We start from the raw sequence: 12,314 nt of genomic DNA on the forward strand, positions 1-12,314 counted from the left end.
TAGGGTTGAAACCCCAAAAGGGAAAAACCCCAAGAAAAAAAAAAAAAAAAAAAAGAGAAAAGAGTAGGAGCCTTCCTAGTCATTTCAGTAGAAGTACAGGATGCATAGAATTTTTGTTATGCATTTCAGTGCTTATTCCACAGCTTGGAAGCCAACCAGACCCAGTCACCTGGGAAACAGACTTTTTCTCTGCTTTTCCATCATACTATCACTCCCGGTGCTGCCACTGCTATCTTTGCATTGATTCTGAACTTGCAAGAGGGTGCCTTTCAGTAATTTTCATGACATTAATTGAATTCTATGCTTTTAGCTGGACCTTGTACTTAACTTTCTCATCAGGAGAACAATATGAAGGTATTTTTTATGGGAGGTGTGTAGCAGTTACTTTGTCTAGGGCTGGAATCTAGACAAAGTCTAATGATAACAGTAAAGGGCTTAGCTTTACTCCTATAGAATGCTAAGCGTTATCAAAGTTACATATACACATCATACTACTACCAAAAAAGTCTTTTAGAAAACATTAATCAAGTTAATTGAAACCGCAGATTTAAAGCAGTAGTAGTTTTCAAGACCTACATAGCTCTTCAATGCAAGGGATTACAAAGTGCTTCATATGCAGATGTAGCAGCTACGTCTAGGGAGTAAAAGGCTCTGACACTAGTTTTTAAAATAGGGTTATGGAACCTTTGGCAAAGAAATATTTTGCCCGGAAGTTTTCAGCATGGATTTATTAATTGCTTAATTCCTCATTTATACAAATAATCTTGAAGAGATAATAGGCCCTTATTTAAATATTAACAGTAAGTCCAGCACACAAAATCATTTTAAGATTAGAATCCTGTCATTAGAGTCAACAACATCCAGATTATAAAAACATGTTAATAGAAGGGGCAAATAATTAATTCTAATGTTTCTATTAACAATGAATGCATAATATAATAAATGCTAATCTAATAAGGAGATTCCTGCATACTCAGCAGAGAGTCTAAATGCAAATTAGAACATCTATTTACTCAGTAAATTTATCCAATTATCTTCCTATCTAGAAGAGTTCTCTAGGCTTGCCTGCAATGAATAAGCAGGTATCAGGATCTTAATTTCATCTAATTTAAACACTCATTTTATAAACAGGAGTGATCACCTTTCTCCATCACCTACAAATCTTAAGACAGATTACTAAAATCAGGTATCATTAGTCTCACCTCTAAATGCATTCTAAAAAGTACAACATTTATGGAGGACAGAGAAAACAGGGGTAAAAACAAAGATTCAAATTACAAAGATTATTTGATAGAAACAGAAGTCTCCAAAGTGTACAGAGACGGCTTGTAGCTGCAAACACAATCATACAGAGAACTTCTTGCATACTTTTTGCATAGACAATTGCTATCAAGTAATGTCAGTTACTTTTATTCTATTTTGCTTTTTATTTGAGAAAGGCATTTCTAAATAGAAACACTAAAAGTACTCCTAGAGGTATTTTTACATGTAGCAGGTTGACCATTACAAATCTAATAGTATTTAATAGCTATAGCTATTAAATACTAAAGTAGCTATATACATCAATCCAGAAATGTTTAATAATCTGAAATCCTTTGAAATCTTTGTAGAGCAAAACCTAAGGCTCTGAACTCTTTTTTTGTAGCCATCATCCCAATTTTACTCAGCCCAGCTATAAAAAGATTGTTTAAAAATGCCATTATATAATCTGTGCATATTCAAATTTAAAAAAAAAAGTACATACTTTAAAATATCCTATTACCTCAAGGACAGAGGCAGGAATTTAAACCTCCTATGTGCTTTTAAAAAAACTGTGTTTTTTTTTTTATAAATAGCACCCACTGCAAAGTTGAAAGAATAGTATTGCCATAACACAATTTTCTTGAATATTCTTTTTCCATTTACTGCACACCTACTTTGTTTCTCTTAATTCTTCTATGCTTCTCATTTTATTACAGAGACAGAAAAACAAATCACGTTAAGTACATCATGTGAGCAGCAATCAGCTGCAACAGAGTACAGGTTTTTTCTGTCACTAAGAAAAATAAGATTTTGTAAAAATCACTCCACCTATGGACTTCTCTTGCATTCCCAGTATTTCTGGATTTTTAAAACCAGTTTCCACTGACTGAACTGAGCTGTACAGTTCTGGAAAATGACATTAGAGTCCTTAAGGTTTAAAGGAAGTGAACAATCAAAGACAAGAGATAGCTCTTATAGGCAACCCCTGAGGTGAAGTGCTCTTGTATGACTTCTCCCCACATTAGACCTTTGAAAAATGAACCATTTCAGTTTGATTTTGCACCTTCCATGAAACTAGAAGATTTAACCTGTAGGAAAAAAACAATTGTTCTACTTTTTGATGCTGGTTTTTTTTGTTGGGCTGAGTTTTTTCAGCAAGAAGCAACAGATTAACAGTCTATGGACTGTTAATCTCCAGCAATATTGAAGAGAATGAAAAACTGGAACATACTTGGTATCCACACTTTACTATTTAGTAAATGATGGAGCTGTTAGAGAATTGCTCTCTTCATTCAACCTTTAGGCACTTTCACTTGAGGTAATATAGCTCTAAAATTAGAAAAAAGTCTTAGTTACATTATCAGCACTTTAAAACAAATTGAAAATCTTTCCATTTGGTCATAACTTTTTTAGAACATATGTGACATTGGCCACAGTCTAATCCAAAATATCAAATCAGTTACATTTTTTCATTGTTACAGGTAAATGAAACATGAATTCTCACACAGAAATTACAGCTGTAAGAAATGCAACAAAACTTACATCCTGACCTCATAGTGATCTCCTCTGAGGTTGAAACAGCAGATTCTTTCTCAATATATTCTTTCATGAATATTATCACTTCATTATTTTCTTGACATTTGTAAACATAGGATTACAAGAAGCTATCACAAACATCAGTAAAAAAATGAAAATAACTGCACTTGACTAGAAAATTGGGTATTAGTTACACTTCTGATCATACGATTTGCCAGGGGCTTTATTTAACCACCATTCAGGCCAGTCAACATTCCACATACTTCTGAAGTTTTCAAACATTATTGTTCATACAGATTATGATACCAGTGGTAACTATGATGAGTCACCTTGTTTTCACTGAAGTATAACTAGCTGTCATAATCACTTAAATATAGAACTGGACAACACAATATTCCTTTTTTTATCTTAGGAGTTTCTGGTGATATTAGAAAATCTCTTTGTTCCACAGAACTGCCACATGTTAGTCCACAGTAGATTCAGAATTCGGGGTCTTTAAACTTAAGGCATTTATTCATCATGCCAGTTTGTTACTTTGAAGTTCATTTAGGATTTGTAATGTGGAAAAAGTTACAGTCTTGACACCTGTACTGTGGTTAGAAATGAGTTTGTTTTAAAGAGAGATACATACATTTTAAAGAAGGGAGGTATGGGGTTTCCATTTTGCAAAAGAGAAGTTTTTTCTCTGAAAAGCATAATCTTCTGAGGAATAATTAATACTATACTTTGGAGTTCAGAGAAGTAATCAAGTTATTAAGTTGTCTAAATTGAGGAAAGGAGAGCTTTACTTAACTGGAGAGCTTATCACTAGAAAAAGCTACAGGAGGACAGTAGCATGAGTGTATCAAACAAGATGACAACAAATAGCATATTACTTTCTTTTTTTCCCACTCTTAAGTTTGCATCTTAAAAAAAAAAATCTTATGTTTCTGATTGCAGGGGAACTTTCCTCCTCAAAAAAGAAACAATATGAAAAAATGACAGATTATATGAGTGGAATACAGCAGAAAAGTATTTTCTCCATGGCTCCTTAGTTTAAAAATAAATACACTAAAGTTGATATTTTCATTAAAAACACAGAAGTGCATACATACTCAAATTATATGCCAGACCTATTTTCCAGAATAGCTTCCAGTTAGATAGGAACTCCCCACATGTCACAGTACAGTCTTATCATAGTGAAAGGCAGGAGGAGTCCCACCAGAAAGAAACACATGGTTGACTCATATTAGCATTTTATTTTGACTTAGGTGATCAGTTTTGAAACAAGTTTCCTGGTTGTCCCCACTTCACCAGCTTTGATTTCCACATTTTGATTTGCATTGTGGAGCCATCAGCTCAAGAGTCTGCTAACTGAATTCCTTTTTGAGAATCAAGAACACCTACAATGCATGCTAACAACCAAAAGACATTCAAGCAGCCTGGGGCCCATTCAGCCCAAACTAGAACTAATCTGAAGTCAAAGCCCTTGAACTTAATGTTGATATCAAGTCCTCTGACCCACGTCATTTACCCTAGAACTACCACTATTGATCCACCCCCAGAGTTAGCAAGGACATTTTTTCACTCCTTAGGCAATATCACAATTTAGAAATTACAGATAAAAATTAAAAGCTTTAATTAATTTGTGCCTATGCTTAACAACATTTTAACAGATAACTACTTGCAATCAAAAACAATTCCAAGAAAAAAATTTCACATCTAGTACTTTGAGTAGATAGAGCACAGTTGGTTAATGGACCTTTTCATTACAGAAAAAATAGATTTGGATTAGACAATGAAGTCCAAAATTAAGGACACATGACAAACTTATCCCAAACAGCTTTGATTACTGTCCATAGGTTTAAATTAACTCATAATTTACCACAGCTAATCTCTAAATTTATGAGAAGTGAAGACAAGGTGCTGCAGAACAGGATAGGAAGACTGCTTGTTAAGAGGCAGAAAATCAACCTGTTTCCTTCTCCATATGAAAAGAATTGTATGTTTGCATAGACACTATATTTTATATACGGAATATGAAACACTAAGAAGAAAGCAGTAAGAAAAGCAGCAAGTAGCAAGCATAACTGTTCATGACTACTGCTCTCTCGCCACACTTTAAAAAACCTATTAATTGAAGTCATTGTAGAAGATAATGTCCTTTTTTCAGCTAAAAAACCCCAATAGGTTCAGAGTTTGACCAAGGCTACTGTACAGTATGAAATCCACATTCTTGGTGTGTTTGCTTGTCTTTACAAGACTGTAGAAGAATCAAACTTTCATACTGCTACTGCACTGGTAACAGAAAAAAAACCTACTAGAATTAAATCTGTAGTTTAATTTAAACAAAACGTTTGTAATCTAATTTATTCCTTATAAGCAAAAAGCCAAAGTAGTCATTCCTCCTACCTAAAACTCCTTAGATATATAGTAATACCTTTAGAATTTTCTAAGATACTTACTGTTCTAAAAGTTGGTCATATTTTCTTAAAGCGTCCTTTTCAGCAGTAACTGCTCTTTCTTTTTCAGCGACAGCATTATCTCTCGCTTCTCTCAAATTTCTGAAGGAAACAAAAGTTACTGTCAAGAATCTGTTAGCAAAAAGACTGTTTTGTTTCATGAATTACTACTGACTGATCTTAATACTATCACCTTAAATTCTTGTAAAATTATAGAGGTGTCTGTCTATCTATATGCCTATTCATTACAGAAGCTTTACTTCACATTATTTTTATACATACAAGGAAAGACTCCAGTTCTGAAATTCTAAAAAAAAAAAATTCAAACCACCTATTTATATGTGGAAATATCTATGCAATTCTAGAGTACCAGAACTATAAATTACTTCTTTTTTTGTAGGAATTAAATAAATTCCAGTAATTTTGCTTGGCACTTCATTAGTACCCTAGTACTTCCCCTAGTAATAACCAGGGGAATGCTTCCCTTCTTAGCTCAGATTTTCTGACAGAGCAGGAAAAGATCAGCTAGGCATTGAACTTCCACATACAACTAATTGGCTAGCTAGTCCAATATACAGGTTATTGTGTATCTCCTCCTGGCTTCTATTGACGTCATCTTTTTTGATCTGCACAGAACCATAAAACAGCACAAACGTTTTATTGTAATGAAGCTATACTTTTTCAAATCAGTCAAGACTTGCAAACTACCTCATTATTTCACTGACACAAACAAGAATAGCATGATAAGAAGAATAATACATATAGGATTTCTGCTAAAAATATACAGGTATTAATAGTCTGTTAATCTGTAGTCTACCTGTAGCATAACATTGCAATAAACTGCTTAGACAGTGCTTATACCTCCCACACCACGGTAATACTCCTGGTTTGCTCCTGTAACCTGCACAGTCACTAGATCATATTAGATGATATTAAAGATTTCTTTCAGGTTCATCTAAAAGGTATTCTGTACCTGTGCAACAAATGTAGAGCACAATACCACAGATCCAAGCGCAAACTGCAAGGCAAGCAAAAACGTAGCAAGCAGCAAGCGGATAGAGGGGTTTCACTTCAAAACCCCATTCTTCATTTTAACTAAACTGTTAGCGTAGATGCAACCAAGCTCTTGTCACTGAAGCTGTTTCTTTCTGGCCCCACAAGGAACTTTTTTATTTAAAGCTAAGTGAAATTAGAGTCTCAGGCAAATTTTGACAACAAGAAAAAAGTCAATATCTAGAGGCAAATGGAAAATTAAGCCCATGTAAATGTTATCTTAGGTCATTTTAGCCACATTGAAGGTATATAATTTTTGGATGAAAGACTATTTTCTAGACTAAAGAAATATTATCAGTGGTTCTTTTCTGAACTCAAAGTAAACCACATGAATAGTTACTTATGAAGAATCAACATCCAAATTTTGTAATAGTTAACTGGCTGTGAGAGAGGTAACAAGATCTTTAAAACTTGAGTTACTGGCCTACAGAATTTATTGATAAAATTCAGGGACTGATCTTGAGAGCAGATCTTCTTTAAAACTGACTTATACCAAAATAAAAACATGGTAATTCATTTTGTTAACAGCATTAAGATCAAGCATATTATGTCTCAAAGTAGAAGTGCAATGTGGTATCCCTAAAACTAAAGTAACTGAAATGGGATAAAATTTATTTGGTAGGACACACACAGCAATTCATTTAGAGATTAAACTAAGGACACCAACAAGATGACAATCACAGATGTGATGTAACTTCTGTTGAAATATTTTCAACAGAGCTAGGAAACACACTAGTGTCACTGCCAGTTTTCAGCTTGTGTGATTGCAGTTTCAGAGGAGGTAAAGCACCTGTCTGATGGCTGCCCATGCAGGCCAGAAGAACCACCAGGTATCTAAGCAAGCCTCTAATATGAGTGGAAGTAACCTTCAAAAATGGGACAGAAATGCTACCTACAGATTCATGAACAGGTATGGGGGGGAAGAAAAAGGTGGGATGACGGCAGGGGAGGCGAAGCAGAAGGACATCTGAAGCGCTTTTGAAATAAACCTCTCAGCAACTGCCATTTACTGCACTTCAGTTCACATCCCTAAACTATTCTAGGGTGCACAAAATGGATTCCAGTCAGATTGAACTCAGTCGGAAGATGTGTTCAGGGACGGCATCTAACATTAAAACCACTAAATTGTGTTTTATCTATGGGAACAGACTACAGCTAATCCAAAGTCAAACCTCATGCAGGCATTTACGTACCCTGTGAACTCACTCATGCTTGCTAATAGCCAATGCTTACTACAACCAAACCAGTGAAATTGACCCCAAATAAATAAATTAAGACGACAAGCATCACCTTTTTACTGGATGTCTCCCCTCCCACCCCCCATTTTAGCTTCTTGAACTGACTCACCCAAGTGTAAAATAAGTGGTAATAACTTCAAGGGAAACATCAGGCCCATCAGGCTTGGTGAAGCAGTAAGGAGTAAGAGCAACTGAATATGAGATTAACTTAACTATAATACCATTCCATGCTTTGAGCCTGACGATGAAAGCAGTCACAATCAGCATCTCACCACATCACATAAATCCATTGCAAACTGCTTTGCTCACAATTTGGGATTCCATTTTGTCTCACCACTGAGGGGCACCTCAGACTGGGAAGCACTGTTTTATGGTGAACTTTTTAGTATTTTACAGAAAAAGCATATGCCAAAAATGGTTTTTTGCAAATATGAAGTAAAAATCTAAGGGATTTATGTTTCAGAAGTAATTATTTCAAAATGAGGAACAAAATGTCCGTAAATTGGTTCCAGATACAAATGAAGTATCTTTCAGTAGCTTTCTCAATGATATACAGACGAGAGACACGAACAGAGGAGGTTTAAATTCATACTCTGTAATTCAAAATAGATTTGCGTACAGGAAGTGGTGTGGATGTGTCTGTGTGCATTTTACTCACACTTGCAAAACTACACAATGATGTAATTTTTAATTAGAACCTTTCAGTTGACTGGAAGACAGACATGAGGAGTCATGTTTTTTTCACTCTTTCAAGCACTAACAAAACTACGTATTAGAGGAACAGATGCTGATGCCACAAATATCTTTTTACTACAGTCATTTCCTTCTCCCCATAAGACACTTTCAGAACACTTACAATGAATTATTAATCATTCTTCCCATTTTAAAGGAATAAAAGGGGAAAAAAACAAGCTCAAGAGGAAATCCAGTGCCAAAAGTCCAAATCCTTAGATCCCTAAAGGCTCATGTAAGTGCCTAACTCTGCATGTAATTTTAAGGAATTCAACAAGATGACACAAATACAAAATTCAATATGCAGGTCTTTGCTGGACTAGGATCTTCTTCAAATTTACAGGAAATCAATGCTTTTTTGAACCATAATGCTGCAAACAATCTCAAATTTATTTTAGAAAGGCGTAAGTCTTACTGGTTCCCCTCATTTTTTTCTGCTTTACTTTCTGCATCCAGACCTTCTCTTCCAGTTTCCCAGCACAGTTTGAAGATTGTCCATATGGCACATCAGGTAAACCAACACATTTTGTGTTAATTAGCACTACACATCTGAACAAACTTCAAACCACTAATGTTTATCTAGAATATGAATTTTAATAATACTTTTCATGGATTATGTTGGATGTCCATCACTTAATAAAAAACACACCACCATATATTTGCTGTACAAGTATAATATCATTTTAGTTTTTACCATGTTCTCATCAGTTTTACAATGGAACTTAAATTCTCACATTTTGATCACCGCTCAAAGAGCCAGTCAGCTAGGATTATACCTAAGGACAAAACAGTACTTGGTCATTTTTGCCCGAATTAGGTTATGGCCTACATCTTATCTACCTGTTTTCGCGTTCATACATCTCTTTTGAAGTGCTTCTTAGTTGCTCGATTTCTTGATTTGTTTTCAACCTTATTTGTTCCAACTCTTCATGCAGTTTCTTTTCATATTCTGTTTTATAGTGATCTCTGTAAATAAACAACATGGGAATTTAAAATTAATTGCACCGATCAAAATATCAAAACTTCATGTACAGCTGTACAACTACAGCAGGGCACTACTTGATGTTATATTTTAAATTCTTACTCATTTTGCTCCCAAATTGCTTGAAAAACATATTAGCCTATGTTGTTACGCAAATTGACTCAGAATCAATCAGGAATAAATAATATTTAATCAGGATAAAAGCTTTCTGTATACTGTTTATATTTTTTTAAAGCAATGACATTGATTTATCACATAACATTATGGTTATTCCAGAAATATTATTCTTCCAGAAATTCTTTACCCGAGTGTCTTATTAATTAACCACTTATAAAAAAAATAATAATTATTAATTCCTTACTTTCCAAAGTTTTACAGCTGCTTCATCACTGGGTAAGGGTTGACTAACTTGCTAACTGACAATACCACCATGCTAGTACAAGTCTTTGTTGTGTACTATTTGCACCTCATAAAGGGAAAACACATCACTAGAAACATTAAAGATTACATTCTGTGGAGATTTGTGAAGTCAATAAACCACAAGATTTGGGAATTTTTCCTGTCAATGTGACATACAAACTCATTAAAATACATACTTAGGTTTTTAAGCAGCAGATATCAGAAGATTCCAGGATAAAAGTATTTCATTTCAGATTAATATTGATATATTTCTGTGACTTTAGAAGCCCATGACAGATCTGAGGGAATCCCATAAAGAATTTATCCTACAAAACTATAGAAAAGACTTATGTTTTAAGTACTTAACAGCCAAGGAATAGTTACATTTTATAGCACCTAGTTAATATTCAAGAATAATCAGCAATGAAGCAACTGGTAGAAGTTACAGGTTTGGAAAGTAAAGCACATTTACGGAGGAATGTGCATTTACAACTATAAAAGGTTTTAGATATTTCCAATTTCCAACTGTGTGGTAGCCCATTAATTAGACATCAGTACTTGACCTGGCCAAAACACTTCTTCACATTAACTAAAAGCCCCAATGTCAAAATGCTGGCTGTCCAGGTTTTCCTGTTTTCTATTTATTGAGACACTGAATTTCAGTTGACCCTTCAAGGTAAAAGTAAATTCACTTCTTCTTCAGTTGCGCCACACTACTGCAAAATACATTATGAAAATCTTTCATACAGTAAAGAAGCTTATATTAAAAAAAAACCAAAAACCACACTGTAATGGGATGTTTGATCCCCATTAGAAACTTTTTCAGTTATGTGTCGCATGGCTCAATACGTAGGAAAAAAAAAAGAATGCTGAAGATCAGGACCTCAGGATACAATTCTTATGTGCAGAATCAATGAGCATTACCATTTGTCTGGTACTTAGCTATTACCATTACTACTTGCCAAAAAAAAAAAAAGTTCTGTCACGGAAGAAATTATACCTTCCCTCACATGGCAAGACTGCTAAAAGTCAGGAAGGTTAACTGAAAAAAATTAGAAGAATCACAAAAAGTCTTGAACTCCCACAGTAATCTCAGAGGACAGTTCAAAGCGACACTTATCTTTACGATGGCTAAAATCAACAAATGATACAGTAAAGGGCATATTCCGAGCATATAGCTTGACAGCCATGCCAATGCTTTTTAATAAACTCTGCTTTAATAATGCTGCTGAAGCAAGGGACCATCACGTGTGATTTTTATTCCTGACTGCTGATATGGTATTTTGCTTGGGTGGTAATTAAACATGGTTTTGCCTTATCAAGTTGTTTTGCCGCCTTCAGGCTTTAATGAGCTTCTTTCCAGGCCTATTATTCATAAAGCTTTATACTGCACATAAACTAAATGGGATCTTAGCATCTCAATGCAACTCTGCATTGTGTTTCAAGATCAAACATAGAAAGGGAAATCTTTTGTGTTGGCCTGTGCTTACACACAGATTCCCAAGAACTGTAGCTATAAACTGTTGCCATTCATCTTGCCAGAATTTCAACCTATTTTGAAGAGCGTTTTTTAAAAAATTTGTCAGGTTAATCTCGCAGTTTCCTGAAGCCTGTAATTTTCTAACTACAGTACCCCAATGCCAGCAGTTCTGATGGTGACCAAGAGGTGAATTATTCCTAAAAATAGATACTTGGATGTTTCCATCATCTGCATTCCTGAACTACAGCAACCAAAAGAGATTCAGATGTGAAGCGTGCATTACGAAGCCTCACATTCTTCAAAAGGTAGCAAACAGACACTTATTACCGAAACTGATGTAACTTCCAAGTAGAACTGAGGACAGTAAAATGTCCATTAGTGGTACAGTTTTCTCCTGCTCTACTCTTTGTACCTCTCCAGTTTATCTAATAAATAAATAGGAATCTGCAGGTTTCTTATAAAGAGCTCTAGTATTGTAGATAGTTGATCTTAGAGATGGCTGGTTTAAATGGCTGAATAGACAGGAATCCCCACTATGGTATGTGATCTCAGAAGAAGCACACAAAGCATGCACACATGAAGAAGAGACAGCTTCTCCAATACTACAGATTGTGTGTAGGTTTTAAATCACTTTACAAAATAATACCAGTATCTCTATTTTACAAAAGAAATCTTACATTAACATTTTTATATTATGAAATGACTTATTCAAAGTTCATCAGCAAGTCAGTAGTGGAACCTTAAATAAAACCCAGGCTGCCCAAAATGCAGTGCAGTCCCTACACATCCTGCTCCATACATACACTGTCTTCTCTGCTATGTTATATTGCTCTTGCGAAAGACAGTAACAGTCACTAGAGGAGAGCAGACATCCCTGTGTTATTCATTACAGTTCATATCTGACCCATGAAAATTAGCATCATGAAGAGAGTCACCAATACCAATGATGTCAAGAGAGATTTGGTAACAGTACAGAATCCCAACAACAGCATCAAGATCTCCAAAGGCAGAGTCACAGACAGAGGACAGTGAAGCAGGCTTGTACAGTATCCTAAACTGGTAGAGATAAGCTACATATGCCTCTTTCAAGGTTCTTCAAATGGATATAGCTCTGTAAATGACTCTCTACATCACTATTATGAGATAAGGATTTCACAATTTTCTAAAAGCAGAAATCTAGCTACAAGAGTCACTGCTTACAATAACATTTC

The 12,314-nt window shown here is 34.9% G+C and overlaps 1 protein-coding gene across 1 annotated transcript in view; it reads right to left on the minus strand.

The window, feature by feature from the left end:
* Positions 1-5,222: 5,222 nt before the first annotated feature.
* Positions 5,223-12,314, minus strand: part of PIBF1 (progesterone immunomodulatory binding factor 1) — a gene marked incomplete at its 3' end in the record, with an annotated part of 27,939 nt that continues 20,847 nt past the window's right edge. Inside the window, exons 8-9 of the mRNA XM_010143594.1 lie at positions 9,083-9,208; positions 5,223-5,321 (exon numbers count right to left, since the gene is read on the minus strand). Coding sequence (XP_010141896.1) covers positions 5,223-5,321; positions 9,083-9,208 — 225 coding nt within the window. The remainder of the gene's footprint in view (positions 5,322-9,082; positions 9,209-12,314) is intronic.

The sequence above is a fragment of the Buceros rhinoceros genome, unplaced genomic scaffold (genome assembly GCF_000710305.1).
Source record: "Buceros rhinoceros silvestris isolate BGI_N320 unplaced genomic scaffold, ASM71030v1 scaffold5759, whole genome shotgun sequence".
Taxonomy (NCBI): domain Eukaryota; kingdom Metazoa; phylum Chordata; class Aves; order Bucerotiformes; family Bucerotidae; genus Buceros; species Buceros rhinoceros.